Consider the following 16753-nt stretch of genomic DNA (forward strand, 5'->3'; position numbering starts at 1 on the left):
TCCCTAAAAATTACAAAATCTATATGTCTCTATATGTTGAACTATATCTATTGATCTAAAACTTTAACTTCATTTTCAATGAATGTTTTTTCATATGGTTGAGAAACTGGAGTACCAAAGACTAATTGAGCTTCAACATTCCAACTTTCTGGAATTTTATCACCTAAAGCAGCTTTAACTGCAGCGTTATAATGTTGTAAATGACCACCTAAACCAATTTCTTGTAAAGCGGCCCAGGAATTAATTTGAGCAGCACCATTGGAAGTGAGATCAAAATCTGGGAATAATGAAGCGATGAATGCAAATTGTTCTTGAAATTTTTTAGTAACATCTGAATCAATTGCAAAAATAACTGAACCATAAGCTTCATCACGAATTGAAGTTGGTCTTTTCTTACCAGAATCACCTTCAATGGCATTTACAACTTGATCCCAAACTTTTTTGTGTAATTCACCAGTAATGATAATGGCTCTGATTGATTGTGAGTTGAAAGAAGTTGGAGTGTATTTGACGATATCTTGAACAATTGATTGAACATTGTCAATGGTAACACCTTCTGGTAAAGTGTTTTTTAAAGCGTAATGAGTACGACGAGCTGTGATTGTTTTAAGGAAAGCTGAAGCTGACATTGTGAACTGATTATAATGTGAATGATATTGATATGTAACTATACAATTGACAAAAGAATAAAATAAGCAGGAACACCCATGTCTTTATATATTATGTGATTATGTGCCATTTAAAACTGTGGTGCGGTTAGTAAATTTTTGTTTACCATTAGTAAAATGACAAATGCAAAACAAAGCTGCAGTATACGTACGGTACGCACTTATACTACTTACAAATTACAAGAAACCTGCCACCTAGTATAGCTTCTTGGTCCTTGATCCTTTAGCATACTGATCCAAGCTGACAAATGCTTACTCAGAATTCAGCCTTCAGGCTCAAATAAAATAATATTTAAAAGTAACTTTAGCTTCTTCACAGTCTGAATGTCGTCGGGTATTTTTTTAACGATTTCATCTTCCGATACCTCAGTGGGAAAATGAATCCGGATTACGTAACATATATATAAAAAAAGCCCCAAATAGGTAATTAATTTTCCGTTGATTCGAAATTTGAATAATTGTCTACAAAAATGAAAACGTCGAAGTCTGAAGATTTTATTTTGTCAGCTTACTCTTGTTTTTTCAATTAAATTTACTGGGATCAGTCAAGTTTGAACGAGTCAACCCACGAAAGTAGAGTTGAAAGTTCAAGTACAAGTCGAAGAAAGAGGAAGAAAGAAGATGTTCCAATGAAGATTGAAAGAAGGACAATGTGCGCGAAAAGTACCAGTACAAGGAAACTCCTATTCACTAGTCAGAGTCACTGATCAGGATTCAGGAGTCACTTTGGAGTAATTTGAAGTTTGTGCCTATTCTTCCACAATGTTCTACTGTTCTGCCTAGAAGTTAAATACCCAGTGTAGAAAAACAGTGAGCCAGGAAGGGAAGTTGGAACTCTTTGCCTAAAATGCCTGCCTACCTTCCAAGAAATACCAGTTCTCTTTCCACGCCAGCCAATTAAATCATCTGCGCAAAACTGTAGATAAGTTCAAAAAGGGTTTGAAAAATGTTGATGATGCACTGATAAAAAAATCAAATTTATATTGTTGAGAAACTTCTTCAAACACATTCTTAAATTAGGAATAACGAAACATTATTACACTAAAATGTCTGCTGAATTAACTCACCCAACTATCAAAGATGGATGGTTCAGAGAAATCTCTGATACCATGTGGCCAGGTCAAGCCATGTCATTAAGAGTTGAAAAAATCTTACATGTTGAAAAATCATTATATCAAGATGTTCTTGTTTTCAAATCAACTGATTATGGTAATGTTTTAGTCTTGGATAATGTTATTCAAGCTACTGAAAGAGATGAATTCTCTTATCAAGAAATGATTACTCATTTAGCATTGAATTCTCATCCAAATCCAAAGAAAGTCTTAGTCATTGGTGGTGGTGATGGTGGTGTTTTAAGAGAAGTTGTTAAACATGAATCTGTTGAAGAAGCTGTTTTATGTGATATTGATGAAGCTGTTATTAGAGTCTCAAAGGAATATTTACCAGAAATGTCTGCTTCTTATAAACATCCAAAAGTTAAAACTCACATTGGTGATGGTTTTAAATTTTTAAATGATTATAAAAACACATTTGATGTTATCATTACTGACTCTTCAGATCCAGAAGGTCCTGCTGAATCTCTTTTCCAAAAACCATATTTCCAATTATTAAATGAAGCTTTAACTGAAAAAGGTGTTATTACTACTCAAGCTGAAAATATTTGGTTACATTTGAAAATCATTACTGATTTGAAAAAAGCTTGTAAAGAAGTTTTCCCAGTTGCTGAATACGCTTACACCACAATCCCAACTTATCCATCTGGTCAAATTGGATTCATGGTTTGTTCTAAAGATGCTAATGCTAATGTTAAACAACCATTACGTTCAGTCTCTAAAGAAGATGAAGATAAATTATATAGATACTATAACAAAGAAATCCATTCAGCTTCTTTCGTCCTACCGACTTGGGCTGCCAAAGCTTTGAAATAAGATTGTGATTTTGGGATATATATTTAGTCAATTGATTTGAATATATTAAAATGTTATACATGTTATGAGTTTTGTAGTGGACGTTGTGGTTACTACCAGTTTTGGATCTATAAACTTTTCAAATACGTAAATGATAGATTAAAGCTTCATTTTCAACCACCATTATCCCTCAAAGGTCACTTAAATAATGACAAAAGTAAGAAAAAGGAAAGTTGGAATAGCAGGAGGTGAATATGAAGCTACAATTTGTGATTTACTCCCAGCTAATAAAGGTAGATCAAGTCTTGTTAATGCCATGATTAACGCGTATGATTTCAATAAATTATGTGATTCAATAACTGTTAAACCTGCTAAAAGAGATGAATTATTAAAATTTCATGATTCTAGATATGTTGATTATGTCTTAAGGAAGAGAAAAATAATTGATGAAGAAATCACAACCAAACAAAGAGAAGCATTAAAGAAATTCAATCTCAAAGATGATCAAGGTGATGAGGATGAGGATAAGGATGATGACGACTCAGAACAAGAATCAGATTCAAATGATACATTGTTCAACTATGGACTTCTATACGACTGTCCTATATTTCGATTGATGTCCAAATACATAACCACAACAGCCGGATCAAGTATATCAGCCGCAAGGTATCTAATAACTGAATCTTCAACAATAGACCCAGAAACTCAATTAATAGCTATAAATTGGAATGGAGGTCGTCATCATGCTAAAAAGGCAAAAGCTTCAGGATTTTGTTATATAAATGATATAGTATTAGCTATCATAGAATTGAGGAAAACATATGAAAAAATTATGTATATTGACTTGGATTTACATCATGGTGATGGAGTTGAAAGTGCTTTTAAATTTTCTGATAAAGTTTTAACTTTTTCGATTCATAGGAAAGATATTGGATTTTACCCTGGAACTGGCTCATTAGAAGATCTAGGAAAGGGGAAAGGTTATGGTTATACTGTTAATGTTCCAATAAGGCATGGTTTAAATGATGAATCTATGGATGAAATTATCGATCGAATTCTAAAACCGACATTGGATAAATTTAATCCTGATTGTATTGTGGTACAATGTGGTGTTGATGGTCTTAGTTCTGATGAACATCAAGAATGGAATTTATCAATAAAGGGGTTTGGCGAACAAGTTTCCAAGATTTTAAAATTTAATAAACCAACATTATTATTAGGAGGTGGTGGATATGAACATTTACAAGTTGCAAGATGTTGGACATATTTAACAAATATTGCATTGGATTTAAATCATAATTTTGATTTAATACCTGAACATGAATTATCTGATGCTTATGAAGATGAGAATTTTGAATTTTGGAATATTTTACATAAAAATATGATTGATGATAATTCAAAAGATTATATTAATGAATTGGCTAATATTATAAACAAGAGAATTGAATCATGGTAATAAATTACCAAATTTACTTAACCAATTAGATTCCCATCTTTCTTTACTTTTCAAAACGGCACCTTTTTTAACTTCAGCATATAGTTTATCATTAGTGAATAAATTCTTTAAACCTTCAAACATTTGTGTAGAAGTATTAACAGTTAATCCATTAACTTCATTAGTAACTAGTTCAGGTAATGCCGGGAAATCAAGAGCAATGACAGGTAATCCACATCCAAACATGTCAACCACTTTCATTGGTAAATCAATCCCACTTGATGATGTATGTAATGAAATACCTATATCTGCTGTTGCTATAACTTTTGGATAATCTTCAGCTGATAACCAAGAATTGACTATATTAACTTTTTGGAAATTTGAATCTTTAACACTTTGTAAAAATTGTTCTTTCATTGGTCCTTTACCTGTAATTATGACTTTTAGATTTGGTAAAATTGATTGTGTATCATATTCTTGTAATGCATTGATGAGAATATTGAAATCTTCATCTGGTGTAAACGATGTTGAGCTAACAATAATCTTGTCATTTCGTAAATCAAAAGATTTGAATATTTCAGGATGTGAATGTATAATTTTTTCCTTTTCACCCAACGTTAATGGTTTGAATTGTGATGCTGCTTTATCATGTAATACCACTATTTTCTTTTTGGAAACACCACACTGTTTCACTAAAAATGATTTCATAGCTTCTGTAACTGTTAAATTTATATCAGAAAAAGTTGCAAATAATTTTTCATAAATTTTAGCGGCTGAAACAAATGGATGTTTTGGTCCTAATTTAATCTCAAGTATACTATAACCTAAATTATGCCAATCAATGATTAACTTCGTCTTTGTGATATACTTATATAGAGTTGCAATCAATAATGTTGGAATTGAAGGAGGATTTTGAACCAAAATGTAATTAGCGCCTCTTAATTTCCATAATAATTTTGAAATGTTTAATATTTGACCAATTACTTTTAATACACCAAATATCACAAATGGTAAGTTTTGAGTATTCTGTATCACTTTCACATCGTGTATCTCAACATTATAATTATCAATCAAATCTAAAGGTGGTGATTCTTCAAGATATCCGCATAAATCAACCGAATAACCCTTTTCCGCAAAGCTTCTAGCGTGATAACACATTCTTGGAGAATGACCTAGATCACCAAGAACAAATATTATGATTCTTTTCTTTGAAGAAATGTTTCCATATATCAGCGGTAGTATTACATATGTAACGACTGGTAAACAAAGGTATAACCCTATCAATATCCAGACCCATGTTGGAAAATCCAAATACCTTATAAAATCCAATATTTTCACATAGATCTGGCCCACCAAAGGGACAGATTCGATGAATGATACATCAACCATTATTCCTTATATAAGTTATTTGATCAATGATACCTCTGAATAACACGCACTTCAAAATCTAACCAGAAGTTACCAACCCCAAGTCCCTTCTCTCAAAGTACTTCAATCTTGTGCAATGCGCAGTGTTAATCTCTGTTTTGGTTTTGACGTCTATTCTAAATTTTGAATCAACAAATGTGTCCTGTACCGCAAATTCTGGCAGCGCCCTGGAAAACATTTTTTCTTTGGTTTTGTAAAAGGTGACCTGTTTACGATTCAAAGCAACAGCAAAACAGAGGAATCATCACAGAACAAAATGGTATGTCGCGTGTTATGGAGTGGTTTTGGTGAATTGGCGCTGATTTGAGGAGGATCCATGTGAAATTTTGGTGGGTTGGTGATAATTTTGAGATATAGGATTGATTTGGTTTCTAGATCTGTTACACGTACTCATTCCATGGATGGCGATAACTCAAACATCAATTGATGATTATATTCTCCAAATATCAATGAAAAAAGAGAGTCTATATACTAACATATGCTCCAATAGGCCACTGAAAAATTGACAGAACAACAAATCTCAGAATTTAAAGAAGCTTTTGCTCTTTTCGACAAAGATCAAGATGGTCGTATTTCAGGTAGTGAATTATCAACAGTCATGAGATCATTAGGTTTCTGTCCTTCAGAATCAGAAGTCACAGACATGATGAACGAAATAGATGTCAATGGTGATCACCAAATTGAATTTAGTGAATTTTTAGCCTTGATGAGCAGGTAAGTATTGTTGTTATTGTTATCATCATTATACCCGTTTCATCCATATTAACATTCTTTTTTTTATTTAGACAACTTAAAACAAATGATTACGAACAAGAATTGATAGAGGCTTTCAAAGTTTTCGACAAAGTAAGTTGATCAGTTATTCCAATCATGCTTTGATGTTCAATTACTAACGCGTTTATAGGATGGTGATGGTTTAATTTCAACCGCTGAATTGAAGCATGTTTTAACTTCAATTGGTGAAAAATTATCAGATGAAGAAGTTGACCAAATGATCGAAGAAGTTAGTGATGGTTCAGGTGAAATCAACATCAAACAATTCGTTGCTATTTTAGGTTAGATTGTTTCCCCCTAAACCTCAATCCAAATTACCCTTATATGCCATTATTACTACCCACAAACAATTCAATATTGATTTTATTATCTAAGTTTTTTTTTATAGCCATGCAATGAAGTCATTTAAATAATTCATACTTTCTACGTTTGTCAAGTTACTAGTTATTTTACGTTTAATTTTTTAGAAGTTCATAAATTTGTAGTCCTTCAACACTAACACACATTTGATCATTTTTTAAAACGATCATCTTCTTTTGGAACAGCATTTTTCAAATATCTCTTGAATGGATTATCTTCAAAATCTTCGTTTTCATCTTCTTGTTTTCCACCAAGATCTTCCTTCGTTATACCATTATTAGTTTTGACAGGAATTGTCTTGTCATTATTTTTACGAGGTAATTCAGAAACAACAGCCGAAAAATTTCCAGCAGCTGAACCAACAGCAGTTCTTGAATTTGCTGAGATACTTGGTTTTTTACCAGGTACTGGTGGTGACAGTTTCTTACCAGGTATTGGAATATCAGGTTTTTTACCAACAATTGGAGGTGGTGTTTTCTTTTCACCTGCAAAAGAGCTTGGTTTTGGTTTAACAGGAGGTGGCGCCTTTTTAGTACCAGTTACATCAATATTTGAAGGTTTTGGTTTAACAACAGGAGGTGGTGCTTTTTTGTTCTTGGATTCTTCAATTAATGATGGATTTGCTGGTGGTGGTAATGATAATGCTGAAACATCACTACCAGTACGAGTTGGTGGTGCAGGTGGTTTGATTGCCGAGACACGAGTAGGTGGAGCAGGTTTTGGTTTTGATGAGGTATTTGATGATTCATCAGGTCTTCTGAAAGGTTTTGGAGGTGGTGCAAATGTTCTTTGTGGTAGGTTTGTTGTTGATGGATGTTGAGATGAATGTGAATCAGTTTCTGCAGTTGCAACATATGGTGGTGGAGGAGCTCCAGAATTATCCTCAACATCTGAAACATTTGCTGATGAACCGGCTGAACTTCTTGGTGGTGGAGGTGGTGGAGCATGAGATAATGAGCTTGTTGAAGTATTTGTAGAAGCTCTTAATGGAGGTGGTGCTGTTGATTGTCTCGATGGAGGTTTAGGTGTAACTGATGAACTTCTAACAGGTGTTGGAGGGGCAGCAGTTGACGTTCTACTTATTGGTTTATGATGATCTTTTGATGGAACCGATCCACGAGGCTTTGGTGGTGGTGCAAACTTAACGTCAATCTTGTAATCATAATTACCTGAAATACCCTTTTTAGGTTCTTCAGACTCTTTATCATCTTTACTTGCGCCTGTATCCGAAGTCTTCAAAGCTGAAGACCCTCCTGTGCTTGTTTGATTTAACTTCGTAGATGTTTTAAGAGCTGGTGATCCTGTTGGAGTTATATCTTTATGTTTTGGCGGAACTGGTAATTTTGAAAGATCTGGTGATTGAACAGTTTGTTCATTAAGAGCGAGACCTGCAGCTTGCTGAATTGGAAGTTTTGATGAAATATCATTAGCAGCCTCTGTGTTCACAGTTAATGGTGGTTGAGATTGAGATTGTTGATGATTTTGAGGTTGAAGCCCAGGAAGTTGGAATTGTTGTGGTTGTGGTTGAGATTGAGGAAGTTGGAATGGTTGTTGAGCTTGAGGTTGTGGTTGCTCTATTTGTTGTGAGACTTGAGTTGGAGCTTGTTCTGAGACAGTGATTTGAGAATCACCTTGAGGAGGCAAAATAGCAGCTCTATTATATGTTCTTGGGCCTAAAGAAGGTGGTGGAGGAGCTGATGTATTCTGAGCTGGTGCATGGGCTGATGCTGATGTCGAGTCAGGTGTTAATGGTTCAACTTTATATTCTTGAGGTTGAGACACAGCACCCTGGTAATATGGATTTTTGAAGTCCAACACTGGTTGGGTTGTAGTGGTTGTGCTAGAAGCTGATTGGATTGGAGCTTGAACCGCAGCTGGAGCTTGAGCTGGTGGTTGGGAACCTTGAGAATTTGGATTCACAAACTGTTGAAACTGTTGCTTAAGACCATCTTGAACACCTTTTTGGACACTTTGTTGTATACTATTTTGAATATTCTGTTGTAATGACTGTGCAAATGGTACTTGTGATTGTGTAGTCGGTTGTTGAGCCGTTGTTGACTGAGTTTGATCTCTTGGTGGAATAACAGGTTGCTGTACATACTGTTGTTGAGTAGCTGGAACGTATTGTTGCTGAACTGGTACCTGAGCTGGTTGTTGAATTGGTTGTTGAGCTGGCTGTTGAATATGAGTTTGTTGTTGTGGAGGTTGTGGTAAATTTCTTTGAGGTAGTTGAGGCTGCGGAGCACCTTGCTGAGCTGGCACCTGTGTGTATTGTGGAGCAGGTTGTGACAATTGGGCTTGTGGAGGACTTTTTGATTTACTAGTGTATTGTCCTTGACCTGGTTTCAATGGAGGTGGTGGTAGATGATCCACACTTGGTAATGAGTTCAATGGTCTAGCTTCTCCAAAACTTGGTGATTCTTGTTCTTGAAAAGAATCGTTAGTATGAACTGAGTAGTATAATGTGGAGGAAAAGGTTCAATACATACCACCTGATTTACCTTGTTGTCCTCTTACATTGGCAGCTCTTTGATTCTTAGCAGCTTGATAACCTGTTTTACCAACAAATTTAGCACCTTTATAACCATATTTCCCCGTAGTAACGGCAGCTGTCTTAGCTCCATTCAAAATACTTTCCTTGTTATTATCCCAAAAATTACTCATATTGATATTTCTTAGAAAATTAAGTCAATATGGATCAAATTTGAGTGGATTGATTGTCTTTTAAAACCATTTCATAGCCTTTGATCTTTTGACACTTGTATCGCAATAAAAAGGAATAATGAAAATTCGCGGGTTGTAGGTAGTATCGCGAATTCGTTCTATTGTTTATTATTCAGTTAACGCGTATACTATGAAATCTTTCGCTATTGTATTTTATAGCAGTGGTCTTATTAAGACAGAATTCTGGTGATGTCCTTCTTTGAGAGTAATTTAAAGCTGTTCAAGTCGACAGATGTGGATGTTGACTTCAAATCACAAGGTTTTATACACAGCTTGAGAGCCATAATCATTGCAATCTTAGCAGAATCAAATGATGATTTGATATTATCTTCAAACTTATCAACTTACTCTGTCCAAGAACTACAAGAAGCCACAAAGGTGAAATATGAGCATGACTTAGAAACTATTGAAGATGTGACGTACTCCATAGACACCCTGGTTGTTTCATTCCCAAATAATATTATTAAGAAACAAGCACTTACATTTATCAGAACAATTGAAAAAACCAAAAAAACATATACCACATTAATATTAGCCAGAGGTTCTGCTAAATTGCTCACGTTTGTTCTACAATGGCTAAAGTCAGAGACTGGGTTTTATTTCAAACCATTAAAATTTGACTCGGATTTCTTAATTGAATGTATGAATATTGTTATTGATGGATTACAAGATGATATGGTTAGACTTGGTGATTTAGAATTATCATTTGATATCAAAACTCAACAAAATAACTTATCATCTATCGGGATCGATATACCACATAAAGAGATTATCAAATTAGCTAAAGAATCCAAAGAAGATGGGTTGAAGAATACTATATATCAATTTTTATTAGAAAGTACATCAATAGATTTTGCAATGTTTGATTTAGCAAAATTTAAATGCAATTTTTTATTTATAACTAAAGATGGGAAGTTGAAGTTCTTCAAAGGAATACCAAGAAAGGGAACATCAGATACAATTGGGTTTACAGCATGGGATTTCGTTCAGAAAATTTATAATATTCTTTAGAACAAAAACAGTTCACTCTATTTATTTGGAGTAATTACAAAATATTCTGACCCCAAAAATTGATTCAATTGTTTCTTATCAGAGCCCTCAACAAATGAAGCATCCGGTAATTGAGAGATCAATTCATCTTGTTGTGCTTTTAATTTGGCTTTTTCATTGTCTGGTAATTTTGTTATATAACTTCTTGATAACCAATAATCATAAACCAAATCAACATCAAATTTCTCAAATCTATGAATAAATTGATTACACACAGAATCGTTTTTGAAAAAGGATTGATTTTGGAACGCTGTTCTCCATTCACCTTTTCTATATTGTGGAACTTCATCATCAAAATCTTGCGCTAATTTAGCAATTTTTTCCCAACCATATTTTTTATCAATTTCCAATTGAGTTAAGCCTAAATCTTGACCAGATTGTGCTAAACTTGAATTATTACCTGTACTATCAAAATTCCAAATTAAACCTAATTTACCATTTGGTTTTAAAACTCTTGAAATTTCTTGTAGTGAATTCTTATCGGAAAACCAATGAAACCCTTGTGCTACAATAACTGCATCAACTGAACTATCTTCTAATGGGATCTCATAACTTGACCCAACTTTTGCATCAACTTGAGGAAAATTTTTTTGGAAACTTTCAATCATACCAACTGAAGGTTCAATAATTTTTAAATTTGTTGAAGACCAACCCGCTGCGATTAATTTCTTGGTGAATTTACCTGTACCAGCAGCTAATTCCAAGATATCTTTTTTGTTATTGAACGTAACTTCACCAAGTCTATCGTTCTTTTTAGACACAAGACCTAAATCACCAAGAAATTTGGTAACAAATTGAGGATCAAAATCAGGTCTGACTCTATCATAAAGAGAATGATTTGAATTGAAGGAGTTTAATGAAGTTGGATGAACTGTCTTAGTGGAGCTTGACATTTTTCCTAGATTGACGAATGATTTTAGGGGTAGTATCCTATTCAAAGGGCGTACAGAAGTGAACATTTCAAGTAATCTTAAAAATTTTTAATTAAAATGGGTGCTATAAAGTACATGTGGTTATCTGGATTCTGAATCCTCGATAAATTATGTGGAGATTAAAATTAGCTTTTGTTATGGACCATGGAGCCAAAAAAAAGCCACAAGGTGTAAGATTCAAGATTCAAGTTACAAGTATCAATTACTCAATGAAGGACAGTTATCATATTTGATGAATCCATATATCTCTACCCATCGGTATCTAGGATTTGGGAATAGTACCTACTTATATTACTGCTGAATTTGTAGGCGTTACGTTATCGACTGAAAACTGATATTAAAATACTTATAACATGCGTGCATACGTTACTTTAATGATAATACACTGTGGATCGATTCAAATATATAGCCATTGGCAATCCAGAATATACTGGAGCATAATTACCAGAAGCTATCGTTGAGTCTTGACTATTTAACCTGGTCCGTGACGTGACTCCACCCTGATGTATTATCGTATATTCCTTTCTTAAGTACATGTTATAAACGGTTTTAGAAAAAGTCTTAGCTTCCCGAAGACTCAAGAGTGACACGTAAATTATTTGATCATATATTGATTCAAATTCCAGTGGTTTATCATAGTCGCTATATTACCCAGAAACTTAATGGTATTGACATTTAGTTAACGATGAACGTACTCCAAATTCCACATAGAGGCTCGACGACAGCTACAAATTATCTATCAGTAATTAATATTGAACGCGAATATACGTACTACTTTTAATGGTGACTAGAGAGTCGAGACCAACCCAGATACCTACGTAATAAGTACCTTGTAAGTTGTAAGTTGAAAGCTCTCAAATTTCAATCTTTTTGATACCTAAATATTATAATATAACATGTCCAGTGTCCAGTCAATGTCCATATTTGTCCAGCACCCTGTTTCCCTGTTTCTACTCCAACCATAAGTTAACTTCACATCCAACATCCAATCAAATTACAAGGAGGGGCCTTTTCGTCCAAAGATGCTGGAAGACGCGTCCCAGCTTTTACGTTTTTGTCAAATTAGGTAGAAAAGTGTTCGAAAAAGCAGATTTTGAAGATCTGAAGAGCTCTAAAGGGCCACAACAAGGAAGATCCTGGTAACAATATAACGGCAAGTCAATGATAAGATACAAAACCATTCAATACACACAGAGCAAACATTATATACGTTTCAGCTGAAGAAAACAAAGGCCTTTCTGGACACCCAAATAAGCTTCAAATTGTCCAATTATGTACAGATTTAACGACAGAAACTGAATAAATTCGGGACAATTTCCTTACAAAGAAACTTCTTCACAAATTTTCATGCGTGTGCAAATGCACTTTTGTGCAAATTGTCTCTTTCTGTCTTACTTTACATAGAAAAGTTTAGTGGTTACTAGATCAACCACATACTAAAAGCTGTAAGAACATTGGAATCATAGTTTAAAAAAAGAAATCATGCGTGATGTTTAGACTTAAATGTTATTTGAGCATGATGAAAAAGTTCAAGACTCATGCCGATTTGGAAATCAGGATTCAGAACGTACATTAAAAGACGAAAAAGCAGACAATTGGGAAATGGAGAGAAAGGGTTTAAAAACTTTCTTCTTGGTGAGCGTGATCCATATATATGATATAAAATGTTTTCTTGAACCCAATTTGTGATTAGATCTGTTATTCTGACGCGTTATTTGTTATTTTGACGCTGTTGGATTGAATTTATTGAAGGTTATATCTAATCACATTCTACAGATAGATCAACATCAGATCCAAGTATATCATCATAGGATAATAGGTTAAAAATAAATTAGGAGAAAAGATTCAACTTCCAAAATGAGTTCGTTTAAATTAATCAATTCAAAAATATTCAATTTCAATATATTCATAATAACAATACTTTTATTGATAAATTCAGTATTTTCAGATGTTTCTCCTTCAAAACCTTTGAAAGGTGCTTCATTCACAGTTTCTGGTGGTACAGTAAGTATCCCAGTTTCATGGATTGAATCAAATGCTGAACCAAAATTAGATGACATAGAATCTTATACTTTTACATTATGTTCAGGTCCAAATAGTAATATTCATGCTGTTGCTACTTTAGAGCAAGCTGTTAAACCAGCTGATATTGATGATACTTCAATTGATTTAACAGTTGAAGCTTCAGCTGGTGCAAGTGGTAATTATTATATTCAAATTTACGCAAAGAGTGCAAAAGGTTTCACAATTAATTATACAAATAGATTTTCATTAAAAGGTATGACAGGTTCTTATCAACCAAATGGTAATGATGCTTCACCACCATCTGGTCAAACTTCTCTCGCAGGTGATGATAATGGTCCTACTAATACTGGTGATATTTCTAAATCTTTCACAATCCCATATACTATGCAAACAGGTAAAACAAGATACGCACCAATGCAAACTCAACCAGGTACTACTGTTACAAGAGCTAAATCAGATTGGACAAGAAAATTTCAAACTAGTGCTTTCACTTATTTCACAAGTGCTAAACATTCCCAATCTGTTTATTCAACAATTACACCAGGCTGGTCTTATACAATTTCTTCAGTTATTAATGGTGCTAGTGTTGCACCAATGCCAACTACTTGGTATCACCCTAGTCAAAGACTTTCAAAAGCTACATTGAGAAGTTCAGATCAAGTTACAGCATAAAAATAGGAACATTTTGATGTAAGAGACAATTATTTTATTTGATGAAGTTGATTTGATTTATATATTACTTGTATAATAACAATTTTATGACGATGTTTTATTATGATAACTACAAAATGTAAATTTTTGTTAATACTTCACACTAGTATACATTCATAACAATGAAATCATGATCAAAAGGTGTAAATACTTGTAGATATATATGAAAAGGTTTCAAGTTATAGTCTAGAATCTATTTTCTTGAACGTTTGAAGTTACCACCTCTTTTGTTTTTGAAACCATTGAATTTTCTCTTTTTTTGATTGTTTTTACCACCAAAATTTTCATTATTGGCCTTCATTTCAACATAAGCAGGTTTACTCATGATTAATAATTCATTATCATTATATTTTGGTTTTTCTGATAATTCAACAAATTTTTTAGCATCTTCTAAATCAGCAAATTCCACAAAAACGGATTCTTTGAATTTTTTATTATCATCTCTTCTTAATCTAACTTCATTAACTTTACCATATTGATTGAAGAATTTTTCTAAATCTTCTTGAATTGATGGAGTTTCTTCACCGAAACCTTTAGCGTAAATACTTCTTTGGAATCTTAATTGTTTATCTGAATCACTTGGTGGTAAAATTGGGTTTTTACGTTTAACTAATTCACCATTCTCTGAAACATCTAAAAATTCGGAAGTTCTTAAAGCTTCAACAACTTTTGAAACTGGTCTAAATTTTTTCATTCTATTGAATGAAGCAATTTTATCAATTGAGACCCATCCTTCTGTGTTTGATTGGACTGTTCTCCATAAAAATTTATCTTTTGGTAAGTTAGAATCACTGAAGTAAAATTCAACTTGTTTAATAACTTCGGTTGGTTCAAAATCAGTAGCTTCTTCTGCTTTTGATTCTTCTTTAGTTTCTTCTTTAGTTTCTTCTTTTGGTTCTTCTTTGGTTTCTTCTTTAGTTTCTTCTTTAGTTTCTTCTTTTGGTTCTTCTACTTTAGTTTCTTCAGATTTTTCTTCAGCAGCTGGAGCTTCAGTAGCTGGAGCTTCGGTACTTTCTGGGTTAGTTGGAACTTGTTCAGTTTTTTCTTCAACTTGTTCAACAGGTTTCACTTCTTTTTCATCAGCCATCTTGAATAATTATATTATAAAGGATCTTTAATACCAAACAATTAAGCCTTTTCTATATGTCAATTATACCTGAAAATTTTGTAGTGATCCAAAAAAAAATTGACCGATGACTTGCAAAGGCCAACATCCACGCGCGAATACATACTTAACTTTATGAGGCAAGATTTGAACATGGCTACTAGCTATAAGGAGCTCAAAATAATATAATTTAATTGTAATGTACTATTAGTTAATTAGGAGCTAAAAAGTTTATTCCACAAATATTTCTTGGCCATTCACAAAATCCAGAAAACTATAGAAGCAGATCTGTATCATTTCCTCTGTACCTCAAACTCTTGTGCATTGGTTCTTCCTTGAACACCAAGATATTTACAGACCAAATTATCTTTTTTCAAACCTCTAGATCGGAGGAAATATATATGTTCAATGAATTGAAAGTAACATTGTGGAATTTCTGTGTGTTGGTATACTGAAGACCCGGGATCTAGAGTTCCCGAATCTTTAACGTTAAATCCCTTATCCCAACTTGTAGTTATTATTGAACAACCTAGTTGATCTTTTGTGTTTTTCAGAACAGATCCAATGGAGCTATAGTCTGGCACTGATGTACCTTCCTTTTTTGTTTTCCAGAAAAATGCGGATAAATTGTCAATTAAGATAAGTGAAATGGGTAGACTAGTGGTGTTCTGGGGAAAGATCTTAAAAAGTGATGAGTTCGGATCTCTTAAAGCTCTTAAACACCTGACAAGTTCACTTGGCGAGCTAATTGGATTGATTATAAGTATTTTGTTTTTGCTTTCAGTGGAAAGAGAATCCTTAAATTTTTTAAAATCAGGGTTTTGATCGTTCCAGATATTCAGTATATCAAAAATAATGATCAATCCACATTGTGAGGCATCATTGAGTAGAAGCGTGCTCAATATTGTTTGTATAAAGTCATGTCGTATGTTTTTGGCATTATCAATAAAGTGAATGGATGTGCAACTGGATTTGTTGATAAATGGACATTGGATCTGATGTTGTATAGGGGAGATGAACTTTCAATGTTAGTGGAAATCAAAAACACTTCACTCGTTAAGATACTAACTGATCTCAGATTCACTGATTTGATATCTTTTAATAATTCCATGATAATGAAGCAGCTGAAGCCATTATATATGGTTTTAAAATTCAGCACTTTACTCTGCTGATTTAAGGAAGAAATATGACACTTTCTTTATAATGTTTTGATTTAAAGCTAAAGCTATGGTCACATGATTTAGCTTACGTAAAGCCAAGGTAACTATAATATTTTTTTTGTATGGATTTTATTGGAATTCAGTTTTTGAAGGCAAAATAAATAAGTTAAATATTAATGAAACGGATGATTATCATTCAGTGACACCGCTAGCATCCTGATAGTTTATGAATCAAAGTTTATTAGTAATGTTGTACCCTAGAAGTTCTGGTGAAGCCATTAAACACAAAATTAGGCTCCTTATTTGAAAACTTTTGTATGAGAGTTTCAGACTTCAACGGCCTGTGCGGAAAATTCGTTTTCAGACCAACTAGGGCAAAAAATTTCAGAAAAATCTGAAAATTTAAATCAAAACAAAAATATAAAGTGGTTGTCCCATTAACAGCTTGTTTCAGGCACTATACTTGCAGGAAGA

At 33.4% G+C, this 16753-nt stretch overlaps 10 protein-coding genes across 10 annotated transcripts; 5 read left to right on the top strand and 5 right to left on the bottom strand.

Moving 5' to 3' along the window:
- Window positions 1-47: 47 nt before the first annotated feature.
- BN7_6547 (uncharacterized protein) lies at window positions 48-629 on the bottom strand (the record flags this gene model as incomplete). Its single annotated transcript, XM_011272896.1, has 1 exon — window positions 48-629. The coding sequence occupies one exon, from the start codon at window positions 627-629 to the stop codon at window positions 48-50; it is 582 nt and encodes a 193-aa protein (XP_011271198.1).
- A 1085-nt stretch (window positions 630-1714) lies between these two features.
- SPE3 (spermidine synthase) lies at window positions 1715-2596 on the top strand (the record flags this gene model as incomplete). The annotated part of the gene is made up of 1 exon (XM_011272897.1): window positions 1715-2596. One exon carries the CDS (start codon window positions 1715-1717, stop codon window positions 2594-2596), a length of 882 nt encoding a protein of 293 aa, XP_011271199.1.
- A 187-nt stretch (window positions 2597-2783) lies between these two features.
- On the top strand, window positions 2784-4031 carry BN7_6549 (Histone deacetylase 1; the record flags this gene model as incomplete). The annotated part of the gene is made up of 1 exon (XM_011272898.1): window positions 2784-4031. One exon carries the CDS (start codon window positions 2784-2786, stop codon window positions 4029-4031), a length of 1248 nt encoding a protein of 415 aa, XP_011271200.1.
- Window positions 4032-4056: 25 nt separating this feature from the next.
- Window positions 4057-5399, bottom strand: ALG1 (chitobiosyldiphosphodolichol beta-1,4 mannosyltransferase; the record flags this gene model as incomplete). Its single annotated transcript, XM_011272899.1, has 2 exons — window positions 4057-4072; window positions 4153-5399. 2 exons carry the CDS (start codon window positions 5397-5399, stop codon window positions 4057-4059), a joined length of 1263 nt encoding a protein of 420 aa, XP_011271201.1.
- Window positions 5400-5694: 295 nt separating this feature from the next.
- On the top strand, window positions 5695-6498 carry CMD1 (calmodulin; the record flags this gene model as incomplete). Its single annotated transcript, XM_011272900.1, has 4 exons — window positions 5695-5697; window positions 5929-6152; window positions 6224-6284; window positions 6379-6498. The coding sequence occupies 4 exons, from the start codon at window positions 5695-5697 to the stop codon at window positions 6496-6498; spliced, it is 408 nt and encodes a 135-aa protein (XP_011271202.1).
- Window positions 6499-6722: 224 nt separating this feature from the next.
- AIM3 (Aim3p) lies at window positions 6723-9236 on the bottom strand (the record flags this gene model as incomplete). Its single annotated transcript, XM_011272901.1, has 2 exons — window positions 6723-8998; window positions 9062-9236. The coding sequence occupies 2 exons, from the start codon at window positions 9234-9236 to the stop codon at window positions 6723-6725; spliced, it is 2451 nt and encodes an 816-aa protein (XP_011271203.1).
- Window positions 9237-9485: 249 nt separating this feature from the next.
- Window positions 9486-10307, top strand: BN7_6553 (uncharacterized protein; the record flags this gene model as incomplete). The annotated part of the gene is made up of 1 exon (XM_011272902.1): window positions 9486-10307. The coding sequence occupies one exon, from the start codon at window positions 9486-9488 to the stop codon at window positions 10305-10307; it is 822 nt and encodes a 273-aa protein (XP_011271204.1).
- Window positions 10308-10324: 17 nt separating this feature from the next.
- On the bottom strand, window positions 10325-11305 carry BN7_6554 (class I SAM-dependent methyltransferase; the record flags this gene model as incomplete). Its single annotated transcript, XM_011272903.1, has 1 exon — window positions 10325-11305. One exon carries the CDS (start codon window positions 11303-11305, stop codon window positions 10325-10327), a length of 981 nt encoding a protein of 326 aa, XP_011271205.1.
- A 1830-nt stretch (window positions 11306-13135) lies between these two features.
- Window positions 13136-13975, top strand: KNH1 (Cell wall synthesis protein; the record flags this gene model as incomplete). Its single annotated transcript, XM_011272904.1, has 1 exon — window positions 13136-13975. The coding sequence occupies one exon, from the start codon at window positions 13136-13138 to the stop codon at window positions 13973-13975; it is 840 nt and encodes a 279-aa protein (XP_011271206.1).
- Window positions 13976-14207: 232 nt separating this feature from the next.
- On the bottom strand, window positions 14208-15101 carry LHP1 (tRNA maturation protein LHP1; the record flags this gene model as incomplete). The annotated part of the gene is made up of 1 exon (XM_011272905.1): window positions 14208-15101. The coding sequence occupies one exon, from the start codon at window positions 15099-15101 to the stop codon at window positions 14208-14210; it is 894 nt and encodes a 297-aa protein (XP_011271207.1).
- Between the last annotated feature and the right edge of the window lie 1652 nt (window positions 15102-16753).

This window comes from Wickerhamomyces ciferrii, contig 00288 (genome assembly GCF_000313485.1).
Source record: "Wickerhamomyces ciferrii WGS project CAIF00000000 data, strain NRRL Y-1031 F-60-10, contig 00288, whole genome shotgun sequence".
Lineage (NCBI taxonomy): Eukaryota > Fungi > Ascomycota > Saccharomycetes > Phaffomycetales > Wickerhamomycetaceae > Hansenula > Hansenula ciferrii.